General features: G+C 38.0%; 2 protein-coding genes across 10 annotated transcripts in view; one reads left to right on the top strand and one right to left on the bottom strand.

Annotated features, from left to right (window-relative positions):
- Positions 1–8,041, bottom strand: part of WDPCP (WD repeat containing planar cell polarity effector) — a 381,979-nt gene extending 373,938 nt beyond the window's left edge. For 5 of the 9 annotated variants that reach the window (XM_058551111.1, XM_058551110.1, XM_058551114.1 and 2 more), the window contains exon 1: positions 7,728–8,040. The gene's annotated coding sequence lies outside the window, so the exon portion shown is untranslated. Of the gene's footprint in view, positions 1–7,727 lie in introns of all 9 variants that reach the window. The other 4 variants (XM_058551107.1, XM_058551115.1, XM_058551116.1 and 1 more) reach the window with 1 other exon arrangement.
- A 376-nt stretch (positions 8,042–8,417) lies between these two features.
- Positions 8,418–25,684, top strand: MDH1 (malate dehydrogenase 1). The gene is made up of 9 exons (XM_058551119.1): positions 8,418–8,506; positions 14,397–14,495; positions 15,348–15,444; positions 17,680–17,855; positions 20,114–20,236; positions 23,342–23,518; positions 24,032–24,145; positions 24,695–24,784; positions 25,347–25,684. The coding sequence occupies exons 1-9, from the start codon at positions 8,504–8,506 to the stop codon at positions 25,470–25,472; spliced, it is 1,005 nt and encodes a 334-aa protein (XP_058407102.1). The 5' UTR covers positions 8,418–8,503; the 3' UTR covers positions 25,473–25,684.
- The last annotated feature ends 1,325 nt before the right edge of the window (positions 25,685–27,009 follow it).

The following is a 27,009-nucleotide window of genomic DNA, read 5'->3' as shown; positions in this document are numbered from 1 at the left end:
ATAGCCTTATCATGATTTTAATGTTATTTTAAACATTGATATTTTATTATCTCTGCATCATTTTAATCTTAACTTTATTGTTTTAATAATCTCTTTCAAAGGCATTCCATAATTTATTTCTCAGTGGTTTTTATAATATTCCTCAAAATGAGTAATAATGTATTAATTTAATTTAAAAATGAAGTCGTACTTTTTCTGCAAGTAAGTCAATCCCTCCCCCACCCCGCCCCACCCCGCGAAAGCCCCAGTAGATAGTTGTATGTCATAGCTGCACAACCTTCTAGTTGCTGTATGTGGGACGCAGCCTCAGCATGGCCGTCGGTGCGCACCTGGGATCCGAACCCAGGCCACCAGTAGCAAAGCGAGCGCATTTAACCGCTAAGCCACAGAGCCGGCCCTAAGTAAGTCAATCTTATTTGACTGATTGGTTTCACCAATTAGATTATATAGCAATATTTTTTTCCAAAATTGAAAATTCAATGAGCAAATAAGCCACCTCAAGATTTTGACAAAAACATATTTAAAGCATATAAGATGAAAGCATTTAATTAAAAATATTGTTTTGGGAAGGGGATACTGAAATAATATTTCAATTTTTCTTAACACTTTCGGAGCATATTGAATTAATTAAGATAACTAAATGAAAGAGGAACTACAATTTTAGGCAAATTTTAGTAAAGCTTTGAATGACTAATGGGTAATAAATCCTTTTGCAAGCTAGGTGGTTTTCAATTCTTTGCTTTCAGCCAAATTGAAGAATGGCCTAAATAAGTTACCAGTTAATAAATCTTTAAAAACAATTTCTGATAGTAGGCCACCATATGATTTTGTTTTGCAAATGACATGGAAGGAGTTCAATGAACTCCCATCTTCTCATTTATGTGAAAAAGGTCTCTAAGCACTTACATCTATAACTCTGGAAAATAGGCAATAAATTTGAAACTGAATCCAGTCTCATTCTAACCATAAGTAATACTCATTCACAGACATATAAACTAATCAGAGGGGGTAAAGTCCCATCCATTAAGAGCAACACTTCCATTACAATTTTAATTTTGTGTGTGTGTGTGAGGAAGACTAGCCCTGAGCTAACATCTAATGCCAATCCTCCCCCTTTTTGCTGAGGAAGACTGGCCCTGGGCTAACATCCATGCCCATCTTCCTCTACTTTATATGGGATGTCGCCACAGCATGGTTTGATGAGCGGTGCATCGGTGCGTGCCTGGGATCCAAACCTGCGAACCCCGGGAGGCCTAAGGGGAGCAGGTGAGCTTAACCCCGGCGCCACCGGGCTGGCCCTCTACAATTTTAATTTTTAATACTTATCTAGGGGCCAGCCCCGTGGCATAGCAGTTAAACGCGCGCACTTCGCTGCTGGTGGCCCAGGTTCGGATCCCGAGCGCGCATCGAGGCACCGCTTGTCAGGCCGTGCTATGGCAGCATCCCATATAAAGTGGAGGAAGATAGGCACAGATGTCAGCCCAGGGCCAGTCTTCCTCAGCAAAAAGAGGAGGATTGCCATGGATGTTAGCTCAGGGCTGATCTTCCTCACACACAAAAAAATAAATAAATAGTTATCTAAGTTTATAACATATTTGTTTTGATAAATTGTATACTACTAAGAATTGTAATGATAAAACATTTATTACACTTCTAGCCAGCCATAAGTGACAGATTAAAAAAACAAAAAATTAGTTTCAATTTATATTCATACTTTTGTGACAAGCATGATGATAGTGTGATCATAAAAAGACTTTTTAGCATTAAAATATATTAAAGTAAGATAAAATTATGTCAGGGAAGTGTACTGGAAGTTTGAAATTAAAGATATATAGACACCTCAACTTTTGACAGTCAAAGAAGAGACATTTACCTATTTTTTTAATGGATGATGGTAGGAGAACATCTAGATTCCATTGCATATTTTTTGAAGAATCATGTAACAGTTACGTTTAAAAATTCAATATTTATAATACATTGGAAATTACAACTGCATAAACATGATACATTAGATGTTAATTGTAAAATGTATGACAGGATATATTTTTAAAAATATATGAGCAAAAAGATCTTAGTAAACTAGACATGGCTAGAAGACCTCGGACAAGTCATGACTTTTGAAACTGAGTTTCCTAAACTGTAAAATGAAGATAACACTCACTCTACCTCAGGATTAAATTATATATATGTAATATTATATATACTCACTACACAATCACCATATATAGTAGTAGTCACTATATATATATATATGTATATCTCCACACACATATATATATGCTTTCTGTAAAATGTAAAACAATATGATTAAATTTATAAGGGCCTAGAAAAATAACACCTCCATTAATTTTGAGTCCTTTTTATATGAACTAGACAGATCAAAGAAGACATCACACGACAAATACCAGCTGTAAGTCATGAAAACTTGATTCATTTCCAGGGTCTATATATTAAATTGAGCATATAAATAACTAAATTCCTTATGTGCCACAATTCTTTAAAATTAAACTTAGCCAAATATGGGAGGGTATTACAAACCCAGATTTAGGAACTAAGGCACTGAAATGTTCAATAAAAAAGGAACAGGAGACTTAGATTTAGAAGCAATGCTATGAGGGGCCATCCTTACTTACCCAGTCAATCCTATCTTTTGGGGACAGTTTGCAACTTCCTGTCTTTATAATGAGCATTTTGCAACATAAATTCTAAGGCTTGCAGCAAGGTTATGAAACCGCTAAGAGTAATATATGCCCATTTTCTGGGCATCCATCTACAGTTCTCAGTAGTTCCCTTTAGATGGAGCCAACTATATTCTCCAGGCAAACCAAGCATACTAGATAATAAACACATCATATCAGAACAAAAGATAATTTTGCTAAGTATATATTTTATAATCTAAACTGTTCTTAATTCTGCTTAAAGGTTAAGCCCGATAATTTAGCTAAGTGATTTGGTAAATAAGTTATAAAAAGCTATTTACCAAAAATTGATAATTTTTATTAAAATGTCAAATTACATTTGTGAAATTTCTGATATGCTCGGTATTTCACAACTTCTTCCAATCATTTCCCAATATAATTTGCATTTACAAAATTTCTGCTTAGATAGAAAAGCTTGATTAGGTTCATTCAGCCAAGATTAAGATCAGTCTTTCAACTTCTGCAACGGCAATTTTAAACACATTTCGCTAGTACCTATTGTGAGAGAGACATCATGTTGTGTTCTATGAGACATAAATAGATGTATGACATAGTCTCTGAACTCAAGGAAATTATCAGTCTAATAACTGATACAGAAAAGTTGAAAGCACTGTACAGTGAACAGCACCTAAATTCTACAATTAACATTTTACTATACAGTATTTCCTCACATTACTATATTTGCTGTATCTATATTTTAATTTTTTATGGACATAACTACTCATCGCTGTATATATCCATCAATCCATCTTGTATTTTTAACGCATTTCAAAGAAAGTTGCAGGCATAAGTATGTTTCATCCCTAAATACTTCAGCCTACCTATCTTTAACTAGAGTTTAATAATTTTGAGTTTTTTTAGATAAAGTTTACAAATATGAAATGTACAAATCTTAAGTGTATCATTTGCAGATTTTTACAAATGTTTATACCTCTGTAACCCAAATCCCTATTAAGATGTAGAATATTTCTGTCACACAAAAAGTTCCCTCATGCCCATTCCCAGTCAACCCCCACCCCAAATCCTATCTCTAGAGAGAAGCACTGTTAGTGATCTTTTCCCCACTATAGACTAATTTTGCACATAATTTTTAATTTCAAATTTTAAAACTAAGAGTGATTATCAGGCTGAGGAATCAAAAAAGACTTCGTGTAAATGGACAGACATATAGATACATGGTAAGTAAATATAGCAAAATGCTTAATAATTAAAGAAATTAGTAAGTATATGGGTGTGCCAGTTATCAATTAATTATCTCTCAGCACCAAATTTACCTTTCTTTGCCCTACTTTGTGACACCAGAACTAGACTCTGTAAACACTTCTCGTTTGCCAGTTTAAGAGAAGGCAATGGAGTGACTCTGTAAGGTGGTAGCAGCAGAGAGACACTTTCCTTCTAGATTCTGGGCCTCTATCATTATTATTATTCAGTGTGGGAGCCCAAGAGCCTTGCTGAGGAGAAAAGTTCCAGCTGTGGCCTCAAGTTCCAGTCTCCCCCCGGACAGTGGGCACTTCTAGAGACCATCTAGCCTTAGTAGATGTCTCCTTTTTCTGAAGAGGTCTGAATCCAAGCTTTGGGAAGAAGAGCCCTCTCTCAGTTCTTCTTCCCCATCCTAGAAGTAGTAGCTACTCTTTTGCACCTGCTACTTCTGGGACCCTTACAGTTCTTTTATCTCCTTTAGTAGTTAACCACCACCACCCTCCCCTTGTTCTAGTTAACAATTCATCATACTAAATTTCCAAATAACCAGTATAGTCTGTCTCCTAATGGAACTCAGATTACTATAAAGTAATAGTATAAAGTATAAAGCTACTACTGTACAGCTTTTCAGGATGTTTGAAAATGTTGGGGGAGGGGGGTAGAGGGGAGGTAAATTTAAAAAGATTGGCAAAATGTTAATAATTGTTGAAGCTGGATGATAGACTAAGAAAATTATACTACTAACTCTTCATTTTGAGTATGCTGGAAATTCTGTACTAAAGAGTTTAAAAAAAGAAAAAAAGAAAGGCTTCATAAAGGTTAAAGCATTTGGAGAGAGCCTGGCGGAATGGATCTTAACAGGCAGAAACAGAGGATGAGATTACAGTTGAGGAAAAAGCACACATAAAATATGGAGGCAGAAAACTGAAGGACATGTTTGAGCAACAGCAGGTAGGTTGGCTGAAGTATGAGATATCTAACGTAAATAAATATGTTTGGTGAGAATTTTTTCCCTCTCTTTTAATTTTCACTTCACTATGTTGGTTCTTCACACGCAATTGCTTTCTTTTTTCCCTACTCCCCTGTCCCTGCTCCAGCCCATACTTCTACTTACTGTCCAAGGTCTAGCTGTTCCCACTTCTTATGAACCACAAATTGATCCATTTCAGAGTCTTTTCATGTGTGTTAATTTTTTTAAACAATGGGCATAATTATATCTGTCTTTGGACACACTTATGAGAAAATGTAGATAAGTTTGTGCTTATATAGCAGTATTTTTCACATGTAAAGCCATAAGCAGTGACATGTAACAAGTTTTCATAATCTCTAATTAGCAGGGGATAGGAGAAAGCACTGATTTATTATTATTATTTAATAACTCATATGACTTTGTTTTCATAATCACAAAATATATCTATACACACAAGAATGAGTATATATGTGTGCGTATGTCAACACATTATCTCTGGGAAGGGATTGTTAATATTCTTTGTTAAGTTGGGTGGTGAGTACAGTTGAACAAATAATGAAATGAATACCCAATATTTTCTCCACCCACCAATACATTTAAAGTCTCCTTAGCCCCTCTTTAGTGACATTTCTCTTCTTCCTCATTCCTTAGAAAAAACAATTATTGTGAAATTTGATTTACAAAAAGCATGTTTGTTTAATCCAAATTGAAAATATTACAAATTATAAAACCAGCTAGACATTTAATAGGACAAACTCATAATAGAGATAAGGTCATAGAAAGCAAATATATCCAAATAAAACATATATTATGAAAATTCATAAAAAGCACATATGAATATAGACCTGTAGCACTCATTAAAATATACAGACATCCTCTCTCTCCTAACCCCAATTATTGGTAGGGTCTGAACCTGCCACTCTATTTCAAGCCTCTTATATAAGGCACATGCTGTTTCATCTACTTAGAATGTGGCAGGGACACAGAAGAGTTGGCAGCAGCAGACAGATGTTGTTTGGTGTCACCCAGGCAATGACATGCTTTCTCACCCTCTCCCAAGGACGTGGGCCTGCTGATGCTAAGTCTGGTTCAAAATCCAGGACAATGTAACGTTTGCAAACATTCTTTTAAATAGACACACCAAGACTGTTAATGTGCAGTCTTCCAGAATAAAAAGACAATGGTTAAGACAAGAATTAGGTTTCTTTCTTGACTCTGACAGGACCTTTCCCATGCAGTCACTATCAGAGACAGCTCTGCAAACCATAGGAAATACAGGGGCAAAAGAAATGACCCCACAAAGATATGTTGCAGTTACAGCTGCTCCTGCTCTGGTTGATGCCTTGATTCCACTAAGTTCCAGCAGCTGTGCAACAGAGCTTTCTGTGACGATGAAAATATTCCATATTCTGTCACAAGTGGTTATTGAGCACTTGAAATGTAGCTAATGTGACTGAGGAATTGGATTTTTAATTTTATTTAATTTTAATTAATTTTAATTTAAATAGTCACATGTAACTAGTGGCTACAGTCTTGGTCAACCAAGTTCTAGAGACTTAAAAAAAAATCAAACCAGTCCCAGCTCTTTACTACTCTACCATTTGAAATTTCATAATCCCATCCACAACCAACATCTTAGAACTAGGGAAATTCCATGTCATGTTATCCATATCAAAGAGTGTGGTGTTTCACTTCTATTTTCTATTGCTCAGTAAAAAACACTGTAAAATAGTGGAAACGATGCATATTAGAAAATCAAGTGGAAATAACAAGAAAGTAGTTAGAGAAGTCTGGAATTCAGGACTAGACACAAATTTGGTTGTTTTGTGACATAGAAGTGGCATTTGAAATCATGCAACTCATGAATTAGATCACTTAGGGATTAAGTGTAGACAGAAGAATACAGGCACTACAATGGTAAAAGAGTTCAGAGGTAAAAAAAGAACTTGCAAGGAACACTGAGAAGGGGCAACCAGTAACATAAGAGGAATACCAGGAAAGTATGTTGTCTGAGAACCAAGTGAATAAAGTGATTCAAGGAGGAGTCATTCAGCTATGATAAATGCTATTGACTGATCAAGTTGGAAAATAAGGTATTATATTTCTTTCCCACAACAGCAAACCCTCAAAACTGAAAGATACCACTTGGCACTCATTTACCAGTGATAGAGAAAAACCAGAAGTGATTCCAACGTTATTTAATATAGATATATCCTTCATTTTCATTCCATATATGCTACTCCAGAGCATCACATCTTCCTTTCAACATCTACATGAAGCAAAGTTCCAGAGAGCACAACAATTCTCTCGGGCAACATTAATTTTAAATGAAAACCTGTTGTTTTACCAGCTGAGACTCTGCCTGAACCAACCAGTGTCTCCCATTCAGCTGCCACGCTTGCCTTAGAAATGCAGGTTTGGCATAATTTAAAGGTCAAGACGGTTTAAAGAGCATCCAATTTCCCAAAGATATTACCCAAAAGTGTCAACATTCACGGAGGACTTAAAGAAAGTTAGATCCGTAGACTGTGAGCTCCAGGAAGGGAGGGGCTCACCTCCCACAAGGCAGGGGCTCAATATCTTTTATTTAACTTTAAAAGAGCTGCATCTTACAGCGGTGAGGGGGCGCGAACTTCAAGGCACTACGCCCTCCAGAACACTGTTGCCCCAACACTCTGCGCCGAGAAGGGACCGGCGAGCTCGCGGACACTCGCCCAGCGGGACGGCGCACAACAGCATTCCCGGACCCCAAGGTTGAAAGAAAACCTTGCCCTCGGTCCCGGGCTCATCTGCCCCAGAGTAGGGAAGACGCGCGGTCCCCGGCCGCCTCAGAGGAGGTGTCCCCGCAAACCCCTCACCTCGTCACCGGACACTACCAGAGGCGGAGGGTCCCCTGGTTAGGAAAGGAGGACCCGAGAGGGCGCGGCGCGTTCACTCCGTCTCCTAGGTCTCGGAGCTGCCGGCGCCACAGATCCCTCAGGTACTCCCCAGCGGACAGTGCGTGCGCGCGCTCTTCTGCCTCGTCGCTTAGCAACCTGAGAAGCCGTCCAGTTTTCCTGACACGTCAATTCCTCCCGCTCCTCCAGAGTGTAAATAGTTTTTAAAAAGATTTTGTTTCCGGGTCGAGCCGGCTTTACGCAGCGGAAGGTCTCTTTACCACCCACGTTTACCCTTGAGGGAGGATAAAGTCTCAGTTGGGCGCGTGTGATTGATGTAGCTAAAGGATCTGTCTCTCCTCCCTCGATTTACACATGCCTCCGCTCCCGCCAATTGCTGGGCGCCATCAGGCAGGTCATTTTCTCCTGAGTCCAAATCATCCGCTCGTCGCCGTCCTCCAATCACAGCGGCTCGCCCTTGGGGACTACTTTGCAATCGGAGAAGAGCGCAGGGAGAAGGGCGTGAGAAGACCCTCTGACCTCGGGAAGTGTAGTTTAACACTTGAAGGAAATGCGTTGGAGATTGCGCCAGAATCAGGGCAGCATAAACTACAGTTCCCAGAGGGCGCTGCGGTCAGGAGCCGAGCCTTTTCTTTCCAACACCGCTCGCCCTCCCCGAGTCGGTTCCGCTGTAGAGGTGACCCGACTCTCTGAGGCTGATTTTGCAGGTGCTACGATCGTCCGCTCATTTCCCAGTCATGGTGAGTGTGGGCCCCTGGATGCTGCCAGCCTCCGGCCTTGCGCCGTTGTGTGGGGTTTTTTGCGCTTGAAGGACTTTTATGGGGTGGCTATGTAAAGCACTCTCTTTCGCGCCCTTTGGAAAGCCCGACTCATCTGGGGACTGTCGCAGTGACCTGGGAATTGGGAAGGGGTTGATTTCCACCCGGGGGGCGCTTGGAAGGACTCTAGAGAAATCGCGGTCTTTGAAGAGGCGCGATCTCAGTCCTGCTGCATGACGGGGATACAAAATACGGAGCTGCGGATTTTCTCCAAAGCACGATATGGAATTTGATAAGGACGATAAGATTTGATATGGGGGGGGTTGGGTCCTAACCTCTTTTTCTCCTCTTAAGCCCAGTGTTTTTACGGGTTTTTGTCACAAAGCCCTTGAAAGCAGAAGGCCCTCGACTGTAAAGGTAGTGCTTACCAGGTGCTCCAGATTACGATCTGTGTTTTCGGGAGACGTGTTTCCGCCATATCTAGTTTCACAAAATGTCATTTAAAACCTGTTCCTTGATCTCATTTTGTAGTGCCAGGACTTGTTGCAGTGACGGCATCACTAGACAGATAACTAATGCAGATTTTCTTTACTGATCTGTATATTATGAATTCTGGAACCACTGCTTCTAAATGTTACACAATATGACCATCTTGTCATGAAGATCTGGATACCTAGATCTCCATATCTTGTCTCTGCTGAAAGGGAGAAAGGGGGGTTGGTGAGGGAACTCTGACGTAGGAATAATCTGCATGCTGTTTGAAGGTGACATTTGACATGAGGCTGGGAGAAATTGCTACAGTACTTGTATTTATGGTTGAGACTGTTTTTCCTTCATTATCTCAAAATACTAAAATGGGTAGGGAGTGTGGGAAAGTATTTGAATGAATTGAAAATTTTCCAGAACCTGAAAAGACATGTTTTGAAGGCAAGGAGATTACTCCCTCTACCTTTATAAGGGGGCCAGGGGGGATAGCTAGGAATTCTCAGGAAGTGTTAAACCTAAGTTTCTTACTTATTTTGTTAGATAACATAATCTGTCATTTAAATGATGGTTTCAGTGATTTCTGACTTAATAATCTTAGCAAGAAAGTAGAGGTACTTATTATCAGAGAAGCTCAGACTTGATAATTTTAGAACAGGATGGGACCTTTTAAAGATCATCTTGACAGATCTCCCCACTTCGAATCGCATGGTCTCTGAAACCCAAAGAGAATGTGATTTGCTAAAGGTCACACAACAGTTTGCCCCCAAGGATCTCACACTCTTTCCATTTTACCATATTGTGTCATACAGACAATTATCAAGTCATCCTGAAAATTAATTTTTAGTAGCTGAGGTTCTGGATGAAGATACAAGCTCATGCTGCAAATATGAACTAAACTATGTTATCAACATTTGTATTACCTGATAGCTTTACTCTTTGCAATTCCTAATATTGGAATTCTAGAATTGGAAGGGAATTTGGAGATTATTTCCTCTAATCTTAAAGCATAGCCTTGTGAAGTCAAATGATTTTCCCAAGGTCACTGAGAGATCTTCTGCCCCCATTCTTGTGTTGTTCTGCTACATGGTAGATCAAGCCAGGCCTCTTCCCTGGAAGGTCACTGAAGCACCAGATAATACAGAGACGTCCATGAGGAATAATCCTCCTGTCAGTTTGCTGAAACTGACAGCAAATTCTCACGTGACTCAGAATCTCCTTGCCTCCTCCAGAGAGTCTGTGAACAATCACTGAGTTAGAAAAGAGCCATCTTTTGTAAGCTATTCAAAGCCATTTTTAAAGGAGGAAATTCTTTGCTTGTGTCCATGGGGAGTGACGGCAAGAATAAACTATGAAAGAATCTGAATGATGTTGTTTGTCTTTTATATTACAGAAATATATATAAATTAGAAAGTGAAAAAAGGAAAACATGGGTCTTTTTGTGGAATAACAGAAGGAACACCTTAAATTCAAGCTTTCCAATGAGACTTGAAGACATGCGCAAGACAGAGCCTGCCTCTGCAGGAAGGTCATTAGTGCCCTGCCAAGAGCAAAGACATTCCTTCTTTGGATCTTGGCAGACTGCCTAGAGATCTAAGCAAAGAATAGTAACCTTTCTTCACACTGTAACATTGTGAAAAGTCTGCAGGAATCTCTCACCCTCTGCTTTTCAACTGCAGCGTTGCAAAGAGCAGAAAGAACCAAATATGCAGTTTCTTTCCTGTTCATCATCAAACATTCAGAGACTAACTAGGCTTCATACTACTCTTAACAAGATGGAATTACCTACCTGTGAAAATAATTTGCTCAAAGATACAGAAGGAGGACACTGCTGAGGTGGAATTAGTAGCTGTTAATTAGTTGGCCACATCCCCTTCACTAAGAACTCTGATATTGTGAACACTTTTCTAGTAGCTAAAATTAATGCCTAAAATTGACTGCATTATCCTATCTACCTGATTTTCTGGGTGGTTAAGCTTTACAGATAATGATAGTCACTTTCCCCCTCATTTCTTATCCTAGCTTGCTTTACATTGAAGTAGCATGTGTTTATATTTTTCTTAACCCTTGCTTTCATTCATTCAACAAATATTTGGTGAACACTATATGGGAGTGCAAATTGGAGTCAAAAGTGGACTGCTCTCATGGAGGGTGTTCACAGTCTAGTAGAGACTGTAAATAGAAAACCACAGGCGATGAGAGTCCTTAGAGGAAAATTCCATGGTGACAGCGACCTATAATTATAGTACTTGCTACATACTGTTCTTAATGCTTTGTATGTTAACTCTCCCAAACCTTAAAACTACCTTATTCGTTGGGTAGCTGCTATCATCTCCATTTTACCAAGGGGAAACTGAATACAGAGAGGTTAAGTAGCTTGCCCAAGAACATACAGCTAATGAGTTGTGGAGTCAGGATTTGAACCTGGAAAGTCTGGCTCTAGAGGCCGTCTCTTTACCTACTACATTCTACTGCCTCTCTAGCCCCCTACTTTAGAAAATTGGCTTATCCTCTTGTTTCCTGCATATGGTTCACTAATGAATTCTCTGGCCTAAAATAGTATCAGGTACCTAATAGAGGTGCAGTGGTGTATTGTCTAATGAATGAAGTGACATAACAGTTGATCAGTTGATTTATAAGACTATATCATTAGAACTAGTGACATAAATAATTTTGCTAACTGTGGCTGGAACTGTCATGATCACTAAGTTTCCAGCCTCCTAAATGCAAGTATATATGAATAAAATGTCTTAAATAATTTTTTAAAGCATGTTACATTTGCTTCAAAAAAAAATAAAAAAAATAAATTCTTTTACATTTCCAAGTTTTTGATGGTAATTTTATGAGATCTAGATATTCCTCCAGCAAATATCTGAGCTCCAACTACATGCCAGGCGTTGTTCTAGGCAGTTGGGATACAACAATAAATAAAATAGACAAAGCCACTGTCCTTAAGGAGCTTGCATTTTAAAGAGGAAAAGGGAATAATTCCTTCCTCTATTCCCTTTTCTTCAAGAGAAGAGGGGAAAATGACAGTTAAAAACATGTAAAGGCCATATGCTAGAAAATAATCATATACAATAACTTTTAGTGTTCTTTTTTTGGTGGGGGGGGAGATTGGCCCTGCGCTAACATCTGTTGCCAATCTTCCTCTTTCTCTATTTTTTTTCTCCCCAAAGCCCCAGTACATAGTTGTGTATCATAGTTGTAGAATTGTAGCTCTTCTATGCGGGACGCCCCCTCAGCATGGCTTGATGAGTGATGAGTAGGTCTGCGCCCAGGATCCAAACCAGTGAACCCCAGGCCTCCTAAGTGGAACATGCAAACTTACCTGCTATGCCACCAGGCCAGCCCTTGTGTTCTTAATAAACCTAAAGTCTGTTTGGGAACATAAATAAGTGTTGTATTAAAATTGGCTTATTTGGGGAATTATCGTATTTTGTATACTTAGAGATATGAAGGCCTAGGGGAAAAGTTGGTGAAAAAGATAGGGAAGAGACCAAGGTCAGGGAGAAACTCTCCATAGTTTTCTCCTTTTTTTCCACTCCCACCCTGGTCGCATCTCTGAGGAAGAAATGCATGCATAGTCTGCTATGATCAGATTAATTTCTCTACAACAGTTGACACTTCTTTCCTGAGATTTTTTTCCTTTGACTTTTTTTTTTTTTAATAATTTTATTTATTTATTTATTTTTCCGCCAAAGCCCCAGTAGATAGTCGTATGTCATAGCTGCACATCCTTCTAGTTGCTGTATGTGGGACGCGGCCTCAGCATGGCCGGAGAAGCGGTGCGTCAGTGCGCGCCCGGGATCCAAACCCAGGCCGCCAGCAGCGGAGTGCGCGCACTTAACCGCTAAGCCACGGGGTCGGCCCTTTCCTTTGACTTCTATGGGTACCAAATTGCTAAGTGCTGCTGACCTTCAGAGGTTAGGGTTGGAAGGTTTAGCAGGACCCTTCTAGGTCATAGTCTCCTTCCACCCCAGAGGCATGCCTCCTCTGGAAGAAGGAATTCTAAATATAAAGAAATCAAAACGCTTCTATCCCCAGTCAATTCAGTGGTGCATCTCTCTCATGTGGTAACAATAGAGCTGACACAGAGTAGAAGTACATTTACCCAGCATTGTTAGAGAAGGGAACAGTGCACCTTGATTGAATTTTTCCATCTAATTAAACTTAACCATTAAGTTTCCAAACATTTTTGTTTAGCTCTTTTTTTTTTTTTTTCCTGGAAAGAGTGACCAACTTTTCAAGAATTATTTTTGAGTATGTTCTATTCTTTTTTTTAAAGACTGACGAGGATCTTTATTTATTTATTTTTCCCCCCAAAGCCCCAGTAGATAGTTGTATGTCATAGCTGCACATTCTTCTAGTTGCTGTATGTGAGACTCGGCCTCAGCATGGCTGGAGAAGCGGTGTGTCGGTGCACGCCTGGGATCCGAACCCGGGCTGCCAACAGTGGAGTGCGCGCACTTAACCGCTAAGCCATGGGGTCGGCCCTGTTTAGCTCTTTTTAATAGAAATATTTCTATCTTTTTAATTCTCTTAGCCTTTTTAACTTTTGTTTAATGACTCAGGGTCATCATTTTGAATATTAGTCATTATTTTTGTCCATATGTCCATAATTTGTTCAAGGTCTATTGAGATGTATAAGGCAACTTCTCCGTATTATAACTATTATGCTCTTTGTACTTCTCCCCCTTCCTCCCTTTTAAAATTAATTTTCCCTTGGAATCAGGTTGTCAGCTGTCACTACATGTTGCTGTTGTTATTTATTATTTAATACTAAAATTCATTATGATCCAGATGTTATCATTTTCTTATTTTTCTTTCTCAAATAAAAAAATAAAGGTTTATTTTTCCTCCTCCAAGTAGTTAAGTTGAATCATGATGAATAGTTTTATTAAAACTTTCTGTCTCATTGTAAATGGAAAATTTTAACCACTGTTACCTCTCTTCCTGGTGTGAAGGATTCTATTGAGGGGATTTGCATAAGAGGATTTGTAAGGTTCTAGTGGCCGTCAGGGTTTGTATCACCACATAATGCACATCAACATTATTAGGCATATTTTAGTGGTAAAATATCCTAGAAAATGATGGATAAGATTATGTAAGTAAATCCAAGGTAACAGTCAGAGTTAAATACCACTGCATAAATATGCAGCCAAAGGACACATGTTCCAGAAGTTGCTTAGTTGATTTGTGTATGCTGTATTTACTGGGACAAGTCTGGGATATGTTGGTCTTCTACTAAGCCACATGCGAAGAGACTTTAAAATTTTACATTAACTTTTAAAGTATGTGGTTTTCTTATTATAGAGAAAATCCTGAATATCTTTAGGGTAAAATAGCACTTTTTAATTATGATGTTAATAGGTCTCTTTTGTTACAGTCTGAACCACTCAGAGTCCTTGTGACTGGAGCAGCTGGTCAAATTGCATACTCACTGCTGTACAGTATTGGAAATGGATCTGTCTTTGGTAAAGACCAGGTAGGGGCAAGCGTCTATAAATCTTAAGTCAAAGTAAGAATACTGTCAATAAAACCCCGTATTTAGTTGCAAAGAAATTTTTACATGATGAAGGAATAGGTAATCCCCATAAATGTACTAGGCACACTAATATGAATGGAAACTTGTAGCTTATTGTACCCCTCTAGGCATTGAAAACACTTTGCAAATGAGAACTGTTCCACATACTGTATTTACCTGACTTGGTGCAGGCAGCAGGTATCAGTCAGTGGAAGGTATTCACTAATGACAGTAACTGTCAGGGAGAGTCAAGTGGGAGAGAAAGTTGCTGAATCAGCACTTTCTTGTTCATAAATGGTCTTTGGACCCAAAATAGTCAAGACAGGTAAATCTCCTTCTCAGTTTGAAGCATGTACCCCCTATTCCACCAGGTCTGACTACTGTACACTAAAATCCTTTTCTAAAATATTCATTTATCCATTCTCTTCACCCACAGATATCAAGTTCTTCCTTTGTGCCAGATACTGTACTTAGCTTTTCATGAACTGAAATCAGATAGACAGCTATTAGCAATAAGAGCAAGCTGTGGCATGTCACTTTAATTTTATATTTCTTTCATCTACTCCTTTAAAATTCAGTGATGGTGGTTCCTCTTACTGTATCTGTTAGCACACCTTTGCTGATTTTATAGCATTCCTTTTTCTGAAAGTGGCATGATGTTAGATACCTGACCTCCTAAAATAATTATGACTAATTAATGGGGATAAAACACATATACATGCTGAATAAGCAAAAACTTTGCAAAAGGTCTTTTTTGTGACTAAATGACATAACCTACGCTGACAATTGCTGTCCTTGCTGTTTATTTGGCAGCCTATTGTTCTTGTGCTGTTGGATATCACTCCCATGATGGGTGTCCTGGATGGTGTCCTAATGGAACTGCAAGACTGTGCCCTTCCCCTCCTGAAAGGTGAGTTGGGGAGTAGAGAAGAAAGGGATTTTATAGTATTTTTATGTCTTTCAAAAAATAGACTTTAGATTTTTGTTAACTAGCATCTCAATTAGAAAATATTTCATAAAAGTTTTTTGTTTTTGTTTTTTGAACAACTACTTGGTAAGATATATACCAAGAATAGATAAGGGTAAAAGTGAGAAATAACCAATGTAAGATAAAAGACTATACTTTTTTCCCTACGTGCTTATATATAATTTATTTTACTAATTAAGTATAATATTGCACAAAGGTTATACGCCTGAGAGTCTACATTGTTGTTATTTAAAGATTATTTAAATAGTAATAGTGTCCTGTAATGGATAACTTTTTCAACTCTAAATGGTGTCTTCCAGAGCCATGTGCCACCCTGAGGCTAGAAATTGGTTGGTCCCTTATATATAGAACCATCCCATCTGCCGGTTGTCGGTTTGAGATATAGTGTAAACTGTCCTAGTCATATACTGCACAGTTTGAAAAAGCCCACCGGAGTTCTGCTAAGAGCCTTTGCGAATTGCTGAACTGTTAACACAAATGTTAGACAGAAGTCTTAAACACAAATGTTAGACAGAAGTCTTAAATTTGATTGAAAGGTTCATTAAAACATTAGGTCAAATTGTAAACTAATTTGAGTATTTTTCTCTAGCTATACCTTTATCATGATCTTTTTCTTTTGGTGAGGATTAATTAATAATACTCTCCTAGAAGTTTGCACGAAGCAAAATATATACACACCCAAGAGAAACCATGCTCAGAATTCATGTTTCTGTTCAATAAACATTTACTGGAAGGAGTACTCTGCCATGTGAATCATTTGGTTGCATACTTATGTAAGAGAGTACATTACCCTGCCTACATTATTCTGCTGGCTCCTTTTCCTCACCCACTATTTCCAAATCAGCTTCCTCTCTTGCTTTTTCTCATTTTTATTCCTTTCTCTGCTGAGTTCTCTCTTCCGTCTCTGATGGGCCCAGGTTACAGTCAGCTTGTTCTTGGTCAGCTGTGAATATGACGGAGAAGGGAAGGTTCAGCAAATAAGGATGTGTGGCTGGGAAGAAGAAGGATTTTTTCTTCTGCAACTGGTATTCCTGTGTATACCTATTTGGGGGCATATAGCCTGTGACACAAGTTCACCAGTCTAAAAATTTACCAATGACAATGCTGAATCCTGGTTGTCTTAGTCCACTTGGGCTGCTTTAACAAAAATACCATAGACTGAGTGGTTTATAAACAACAGAAATTTATTTCTCACAGTTCTGGAGGCTGGGAAGTCAGAGATCAAAGAGCCAACAGATTGGGTGCCTGGTGAGAGCCCAATTCCTGGTTCTTAGACAGCCGTCTTCTCACTGTGTCCTCACATGGGGAAAGGGATGAGGAAACTTTCTGAGGCCTCTTTCATAAGGGCACTAATCCAATTCATGAGGGCTCCACCTTACTGATCTAATCACCTCCCAAAAGCCCCACTTCTGAATACCATCAGATTGGGGATTAGGTTTCAATGTAGGAATCTTGTGAGGGACACACATGTTTAGTCTAAAGCACTGTCATGGCCTTTTTAATACTGTCAACAAAGGAGAGCCAGTAATATGTGTTCTTTAATCAAAAAGCAAGTGGTGTATGTTTATTGGACTAACACTGTAGCATAGTGGTTGGACTCTGGACCAACCTTGGCTGGAATTGCAGCCCCGCTATTTTTTGATAGCAGATAGTTAATTCTTTAAACCTCATTGTCTTTGTAAATATTAAGATTAAATTTGATTAAATAAACCTCTTAGCATTATTCCTGGCACAAAACTCCTCAGTAAACATTATTTTTAATTTGTGATTGGTATCTTAGACCTTAAAGTAATTGTAACTTAAAGGTTAGGTGAATTAGTTTCTCTTTTGTGTTATCAGTGGTAATTAGTGTGAATAACAAATGTTGCCTTGAAGTTATCATACCCTGCATCATATCTGCTTATAAAAGATAAAAGCTATAGAATTTTTTAAATTAAGATAATTATTGAAATAGGAAAAGCAAAATAAATGTATTGACATTTCTGGGGATGTTATGGTTGTTGAGTTAATACTTTGTCGTTCTTTTCTTTGGCCCCTAAACTTTTAAAAGTAAACATCTGCTACAAAATGAAAGTTACTGGGTAGATTCACTATTAAAAAGAAAACCTCAGACTTGGGTGTTTAAATAGCTCTGCATATTTATTGCCATGTTCACAGATGTCGTCGCAACAGATAAAGAAGAGGTTGCTTTCAAAGACCTGGATGTAGCCATTCTTGTGGGCTCCATGCCGAGAAGAGATGGCATGGAGAGGAAAGATTTGCTCAAAGCAAATGTGAAAATCTTCAAATCCCAGGGTGCAGCCTTGGAGAAATATTCCAAGAAGTCAGTTAAGGTGACCAATACAGTATTTTATGGGGTGCTTTATTATCAGAATTTGAAACTTCTGCTTTCAGCATTTAAGTGAAAACAAAATTATTTGCCTTTTTTTTTTTTCCAGTTCTGTGCGAGGGTCAGTAAATACAGATACAGAGTTTTGCTTAAGAAGCTCTCCCTTTCTGAGTTTTTTTCTTTTTTGGGGGGGTGGGGGAGGAAGATCAGCCCTGAGCTAACATCAAGCCTTCTGTTTTTTGCTGAGGAAGATTGGCCCTGAGCTAACATCTGTGCCCATGTTCCTCTACTTTACATGGGATGCTGCCACAGCATGGCTTGACAAGCGGTGCATCGGTGCACGTCTGGGTTCTGAACCTTTGAACACCAGGCTGCCGAAGCGGAGCACGCGCACTTAACCACTGCACCACGGGGCCGGCTCCTGAGTCTTTTCTTATAGTGTAGAAATCTATATCCAGAGGTGCTCAAAAAATATTTTGCCTAATACTATGACGTGGAAATTTAATATTAGTTCATAAACCTATAGAGAAGGCACAGAACTTTCTGTTGCATTTTAGCTGTGTGGAAATATTTGTTCAGACATTTAGATTTGTGTGTGTGATTGTGGAGGGAGATGGCTATAAGCTGCCTTCTCAGCGATAGGTGGCTTTTGATTACTCAGATTTTCTCAATCCAGAGGAATTTTGATATGCTTGTTTTGAATTTCTCAATCCAGAGGAATTGAGTAGGTATGACTTCTTGTTCTGTCTCTTTGTCTTCAAGCTATTCTAGCTTCTAAATTTGTCTTAATATTACAGTAAAGCCTCCTTTTACTAATGAAGTATCAATTAACTAGAACTTAGTTGTTACAGCAAAAAGGCTTGCTGGTTAGAGGTTTTACTGATTTTGACATACTTCTTCCTCTCTATCCTGACTTCAAAGAAAGATAAAAGAAAATTTTATAAGATTTTTTAAATTGCCAATTATAATATTCTATTATAATACTTCCTAGACATCTGAATTTTTGCTTTCTGTGGACTCCCTTTTAAATAGGTAACTTATTTTCTGTAATCATTAACAGAAAATAGTAGAAATGAATTGAATAGAATTCATTGAATGGAAATCCACAGATCACTTGGTAAAAGATGACAAGGTTGTTTGGACTGCTGACATCCAGGCTGCTTGGAGTATAGTGTTGCTTGCACAGTAATCGCCCCTTGGCCAAAATCCTTGCTTGAGGAAATGTACACTGACACTGAATATCATGTCTCTGCAGCTTGCTCTCAAATGGACCAAAAAAGAGACTAAGGGTGGGTGGGTGTGTGTGTGTGTGTGAAGAGAGAGATGGAGCAAATTAAAGAATATGGGTAAAGGGGATATGGGAGTATTAAAGATTTTTAAAACTTAAAAAAAAATCCATGTGTACATTTTCCTATACTGTATTGTGATTCAGTGTATCCTATACCTCCCCAATAAAAAAAATAGTAGCCTGAAGTACTTTCTCCTGAAGATTGATTCAATAGGTGTGGTGTGGGTGGGACTGATAGTCTGTATTTTAGCAAATATCCCAGTTAATTTTTAGGGTTAGGCAAGATTGAGAAACACTTTTAATTCATACAGACAATTCATGTCCTAAAGTAAACTGCTCAAATAGAATTTCTATCTTGGACTACTTTTATAAGAAGGAAAATTTTGGGAACAAGTTGAACTCTGAGATAGAGCCTTAGATTATGTTTTTTGTGGCAAGTAGATAAATGCTGTGTCTCTGTTTTGGCATAAAACAAAAGAGAAAGACATGTACCTTAGGTCTTGGATGCTGCCACCTGGAAAGTGACTTGTATACATAATAGTGGCTTTATTAAAGAAACGTTTTCAGTAATCACACCAAACCCTAACAAGGGTAAAAATGTTTTTAGAAGGGAGGATAGAAACCTGTTAGAAACTACAGTGATAACTCTACATATTTAGCTCACGCACACTTGATACAAAGGTTACACATTTGTCAGTCATATTCTTTTTTTTTTTTTCCCCCCCAAAGCCCCAGTAGATAGTTGTGTGTCATAGCTGCATATCCTTCTAGTTGCTATATGTGGGACGCGGCCTCAGCATGGCCAGAGAAGCAGCGCGTCGGTGCGAGCCCGGGATCCAAACCCGGGTCGCCAGCAGTGGAGCGCGCTCACTTAACCACTAAGCCAAGGGCCCGGCCCTGTCAGTCATATTCTAAGATAATTTAGTTAATCAGTATACGGTCTGTAACTCTGCTGTGCCTCCCGTACATCCTAGGTTATTGTGGTGGGAAACCCAGCCAATACCAACTGCCTAACGGCTTCCAAGTCAGCACCGTCCATCCCCAAGGAGAACTTCAGTTGCTTGACGCGTTTGGATCACAACCGAGCTAAAGCTCAGGTAAGGAAAATGCCTTTTAAAATCTTAACAAATGCTCAACTTGAAAACTTTTTTCTCTCACTTTTAAAGATTCTTAATCTTAGTTTGTGCTTTTTTGTTGTTATTTTTGTTTAGTAGGAAGCTATTCCAATTTGTTAGGGAGTCTTTTAATCTAGTCTCTTAAGGAGGCTGATACCATTTAGGTGGTATCAGGGGAAGAAAATTACTAGGGCTGGAGAATTACACAAAAACTGTTTAATAGATCTATATGACAGACGTAAAAATGTCAAAGAGGGCAAGGAACTGCTATCCTGGGTACATGTCAATTTATACTACCTCTGACATGAGTGATATTCAGAAGCTACATCTCTTGAATGCAAAGTACTGGCCTTTGCTGTCCAGACAGAAGTAGATTAGCTCAAGAAATCAAAAGAACAAAAGGAGGTGGGCAACAGGACACAGGAAGTAAGGGGAGCCAAGGAGGCCTGTGAGGAGGAGAGGCTTAGAGGCAGTGTGTCTTCCCCGTACTTTGGAGCAGTTGAAGCTCACATTCAGCAGAGTTATGGGTTCTAAATTCTTAGTAATATACATTTTGGTTACTTGCTCCAGGTATAAATTTTCCTTTTTCTCTACGACGCCAGGTAAATAGAAGTAAGGGCAGTTCTTCCAAGTCCTTTCAGCCCATGGCACACAGAGAAAATGGTACTGATTACACAGCATACCCCTCTACTCCAACCACTAGGCAGATCAGTAACTGGGTACCCCCGAAACCAACCATCTGACTAATTTGTGAAGACTTATAAGGTAGTTAATAGTCCTAATGCTTGCAGAACTCTAGATGAAGCAGGGTTTGGATCAGAAGTGATTTAAAATATGTCAAAAAACAAAGAATTTTAAGTTAATTTTTTAAATCATCTATTTTAGGATTTAAGGAATGAATCTCAACTTATTTTAAGGGTCATAGTGAAAGTAAGGACAATTTGCTTCTTGACTGAATAAATTAGTGTGAAGATGAGTCAAGTCATTGAAAATATTTTAGGTAATAGCCTTTTTCATCTTTCTCCTTGTTGTTTGGTTGGTTGTTGTTTTGTTTTTTACTTTTTATTTTGGAAAAATTATAGACTCAGAATAAGTTGCAAAAATAGTATAGAGAATTTTATGTACCCATCACCCACTTCCCCCAGTGGTGACATCTTACGTTAACTATAGAGCATTATCAAAACTAGGAAATTGGCTAAACTACACACAATACTGTTAACTAGACTTATTCAGATTTCTGCCATTCTTACATTCACTCATTTTTTTTTATGTCTTTATGAATGATTCTATGACATATAATCACATATATAGATTACTATTACCACCATAGTCAAGATACAGAACTGTTTCATCACCCACAAAAGAACTTCATGCTGCTTCTTTATAGTTACACCCTCCTTCTCCTTTCCTAAACTCTGACAACCTTTTATCTGTTCTCCATCTCTATAATTTTGTCATTTTGAGAATGGTATAAAAATGGAATCATGCAGTAAGTAACTTTTTGAGATTGGCTTATTTTCACTCAGTTTAATGCCTTTAATATCCATCCAAGTTGTTGGGTGTATCAGTAGTTCATTCCTTTTTATTGTTCTTCTACTTACTCCACTTATTTATTTCATTGTATGGACGTACCACAGTTTGTTTAACCATTCTTGAAGGACTTTTGGGTTGTTTCCAGTTTGGGGCTATTACCATCCTTATTTTTAAAATTTCCTTAAAATATCAGAGTGTGTTCCCTTTGTTATGTGGTGAATGCTCAAACAGAACTTCAATGCAATACTGCTTTTATTTAAGTATGCAAAAGCTATGGACTCTGGCACAACTACTTTTTTCTCCCATTATTATTATAACATAAAGGAAAGAAATATCACCCACAATGTCACCCTAACACATCAGCTTTTAAAAATTTTTTTCCAAAACATTCCCTTCTGGTTCCTCATGAATTCTACTATCTAATAAGGAACAAATTACACATATAACTAACCATAACTTCTTTTGTGCACATTACCTTATCAGGTGAATAAGAAAATAAGCAAGCTGATTTTATTTAAATCTTTCAAAGCATAACTTTCTAACCCTTTCTGTGGCTACTGTACTACAAATGTAGTTGATGTTGATATGACTACAAGGCATGCAGGATTCTTTTTTTTTTTTTTTTGTGAGGAAGATCAGCCCTGAGCTAACATCCGTGCTAATCCTCCTCTTTTTGCTGAGGAAGACCGGCCCTGAGCTAACATTTATTGTCAATCCTCCTCCTTTTTTTTCCCCAAAGCCCCAGTAGATAGTTGTATGTCATAGTGGCACATCCTTCCAGTTGCTGTATGTGGGACGCAGCCTCAGCATGGCCGGAGAAGTGGTGCGTCAGTGCGCACCTGGGATCCGAACCCGGGCCGCCAGTAGCGGAGCGCAAGCACTTAACCGCTAAGCCACAGGGCCAGCCCTAGGCATGCAGGATTCTAAAGAGCTTTCTGAACCTAGAGATAGAGATTATTACATCTGTTATAATTGTAGTATTATATGTAATATTTAAACTCTTTCCTTCGGTTTCCTAATCTATAAAATGAAGACAGTCATACTTGAGTAATCTTAGTCCCTTCCAACTTCAAAATTTCATATTTAGGATTATTTGAACATTAGGTCATTTATATATTATATTCACCTAAATATGGAGAAAGTACCTAAATACCTGATTGTGCAGAAGTGCTGAGGAGACATCTCCAAGTAAGCATTAACAAGGTCACATTTACATATTCATGTGATATTAACCTCTTGCTTGGTGTTTTATATTTGATAAACCCGCTATACTAATAAGTTAATCACAAACTGTAGGATGCTCTCTACTCTTAAACATTCTGCTTAAATATTCTACCCTATAATGTTTCAGGTTCACAATTTGTTTACACCCTTAAGCTGTTTTAGGAAATTACCAAGCAATAAAATTTGCAATTTTTTTTAACAAGTCAATATAACTCTCCTGTTCTCTGAAGTTTCAGAGGCTTTTTTATCTTAAGCGCATTTGTCAAACAGGTCACAATGTGAAATAAAAAGCGTTTGTCTAAGTAATGTATTTGTTTTCTATTTAACTAGATTGCTCTTAAACTTGGTGTCACTTCTGATGATGTAAAGAATGTCATTATCTGGGGAAACCATTCCTCCACTCAGTATCCAGATGTCAACCACGCCAAGGTGAAACTGCAAGGAAAGGAAGTTGGTGTTTATGAAGCTCTGAAAGATGACAGCTGGCTCAAGGGAGAATTCATCACTGTAAGAAAAATCTGGGAGCTCTCTTAACAGCCAAGCATAAAGAACTCTTGAGAGACACCACATTGACTTGAGTGTCTCTCCGAGAAGTGGGGGAAAAAGGGGAACTCAAGGAGAGCAAGCCTTTCACGGTTGCTCTGAAAACTGCATACTTGCTTTTGGGGTCATACTAAGCCAGTCATGATCTGATCTGTTGCATGGCAGTCAAGATTGATTGCTAAAGTGGGAAAAACTAGAGTACCCTCTAGTCATCCAGTTATCCTTACACAGAGATCCATTTCTTTGTATGGAATGTGGTAAACTTTCTGTGGGGATTTGTAGTTTTTTCTTTTCAGAAAGACTGGTGCTTATAACTGAAATAGGTTAGTAGGGCCGACATTGAGTAGTTGCATGATTTAGAGGGGACACATTAAGCTATGGTTGCAGCCTTTTCACCCCAGGATCTGTTTGGAATTGATGAAAATTCTGCTATCATGATCAAGTAACACTGTTGTCTCTGCCTCTGCCCCCACCCAGACTGTGCAGCAGCGTGGTGCTGCTGTCATCAAGGCCCGAAAACTATCCAGTGCGATGTCTGCTGCAAAAGCCATCTGTGACCATGTCAGAGACATCTGGTTTGGAACCCCAGAGGTAAGGACTCCAATTTGCATAGGTCACTCTTTTATTTTTGTCCTCTGATGCTATAATGTAAAAAGAACATAGCCTTGGTAGTCAGATAGGTTAGGTTCATATCCCAGCTCTGCTGCCTACTAGCTGAGTAACCTTGGGAAAGTTACTTAACCTTTCTGAGCTCTTTTGTCATCTTTTACCTGGATGACACTTACCTCACAGGGTTGTGAGGGTTGAATGAAATGATGAATGGAAAGCACCTAGCACACATGGCGAGGTGACTTTTTTTTTCTTCTTAAAACCTATATAAAAACCATAGCTTCCTCATTTATAAAATGAGGGTTATGTTGCACTAGCCCGCTTGACACATGGATTGGAAAAGTGGAATAATACCCATGAAAGTTACCCTGTCATGGAAGTGCCTGGTGATGGTTCCTCATACAGTAATGAAGTTATGCACATAATAAGAAAGTGTCACCTGGTTTAATTTTGTTAGTTCATGTGTCAGTTGGTTATGTAAACTAATCCCTAAGCACTATGAGAATGTAAAATATTGATTGTTATTTTCAGGGAGAGTTTGTGTCCATGGGTGTTATCTCTGATGGCAACTCCTATGGTGTTCCCGAAGATCTGCTCTACTCATTCCCTGTTGTAATCAAGGTCAGGTATTGGGTTAATTCCTTTTGTCCCCTACTGGGAAAGTAGTTGTATGTTTTTGTTAATAATGGTATAACTTAGTCTAGAAAGTTGTTTCTTTACTAAATTAGACATTTTTCTCAGCTTTAAAATCATGTGAAGCGCAACTTCTGGTCACTAAAAAATTGAAATTAACCTGGAAAGCAAGATTCAACTCTTCACTATAGACCCATTTTGTTATTATGCCTCTAATATCGGATACCTACAAATAGTATCTTCTAAATGATGCAGTGGTTCTCAGTATTGTTGCTCTGTATTATAACCATACTAAAGTCAATAGTTTTTTAATGTTTGCTAATTAAAGCCTCATTTAAAGATTTTTTTCTAGATTCAATGAGTTTTAAATTCAAGTGTCGAGTTTTTATCAGAATTACCTCTTAATTAAGATCTGGATTTTGATTTGCTTCTTTAGAATCAGACTTTAAAACAGATACTCCTAGATTTAAGTTCAAACTAAGTTGTTGCCTCCTGGAAGATCAGTTCTAGTTTAATTGTAAATCTCTTATTTGCAATTATTTTCAAACAGAATAAGACCTGGAAGGTTGTTGAAGGTCTCCCTATTAATGATTTCTCACGTGAGAAGATGGATCTTACTGCAAAGGAACTGGCAGAAGAAAAAGAAACTGCTTTTGAATTTCTTTCCTCTGCCTGACTAGACAATCATTTTCATGTTACTAAATGCCCCAAAGCTGAAGAATCTAAATGTCGTCTTTGACTCTCGTACCAAATAATGATAATGCTATACTTAAATTACTTGTGAAAACCACACATTTTAAAGATTGTGTGCTTCTTGGTATAAATTTGTGACAGTTTATCATCATGCTGTTAGTGCTGCATTCTAAATAAAATATATATTCAAGTGAAGATGACTCAGACTCTAATTTCTAGCTAATATTTTGTTTCTATTCAGAAAATAAACTTGCGTTTTCCCCAGCTTGCCTAAAGCGTTGTGTTTTGCTTTTTTTTTAACCAGAGAAAGTAAAGATGGAAAATGTTACAAGGTAAAGCATAATTCTCTTATATTTAAATAGAATAGGAAAATCCACCTTGTGATAATGAATCAATCTACCCCAGAATATATGTTTAAACATTACCTACATTAGGCAATTAAACACTTATAATATTTTTAAAATCTTAAAGGTTAGTTCATGCTTTGTGGATAATTTGATTTTAACATTGGCTGTTAAATAGGCTGCAGATAGTGCTCTGTTAATAGTTTTAATGTGTTGGATGAAATTAGAACAATCATTTTCACGATAGAAGAATAAGGTGGTAAGTCTTCCTTTAAGGTATTCCTCTATAGCAGATAAAGAATCATTTATTTCATAGCTGGTAAATGCCACAGGAATTGATGCTAGTGGGAATGTTCTCAATCTAAGCTTATTACTAGAAACATAATGTTCAAAAACACTAGTCTTTTTTCCAAAATCCGTGAGGACAGGAGAAGTCTTTTTATCCTTGTACTTAACTCATTGTACATAATAGACACTCAATATCATAAATCTCAGGGCCTAATATAGTACTCTTCATGGGTGGTCAAATACTTGGTTGGATTTCTTATTGAAAATTATGTTTATTATATTTCATATGTAGAAGAAAAAAGTGCTTTCATAACTGCTATTAGATGCATAAAAACAAAATTTCATATAGAATTAATTTTTAAAATATAAAGGACGTGTGAATGTGTACTAGTTATTAAATTATTCTCTCTCAGTTCCAAACACGCCCTTCTATACTCTGCTTGTGACACTGGGCCTGAGACACTGTGCAAGCAACATTTCTTTACCAGCTGCCCCTAGTTAAAAATCTGCCAATAAAGGGAACTAGAGGGAGACTAGAAGCTGAAAAAGAAGAAAGAACATACTCTTACTCCTCCCTGTTGGCTTCCTCTATCATTACCTTCTTTCCGCTTTATCTGTAAGCCAGAAAAGAAGAAAACAAATGAGTCAAACATATCTTTAAAAGAGCAATTAATTGGAAACATGAAGACAAAGTAATTTCATGTAGAATTAAAAAGAAAATGTTATATGAAGAAAGTATGTATTATAAGTTACAAGAGCTAGGAGGTACAACTGGATGATAGGATATAAATGAATTTAAATTTACCCAATGATGTGTTCACCTCTTTTTTATCACCCATTTGTGTAAACTGGCCTATTTGATTCTGTAAATTAACCCCACCCAACTCC

This window comes from Diceros bicornis, chromosome 12 (assembly GCF_020826845.1).
Source record: "Diceros bicornis minor isolate mBicDic1 chromosome 12, mDicBic1.mat.cur, whole genome shotgun sequence".
In the NCBI taxonomy this organism is placed as follows: Eukaryota; Metazoa; Chordata; class Mammalia; order Perissodactyla; family Rhinocerotidae; genus Diceros; species Diceros bicornis.
Note: the sequence above shows the minus strand (reverse complement) of the source record. Positions and strands in the feature narration are given on the sequence as shown.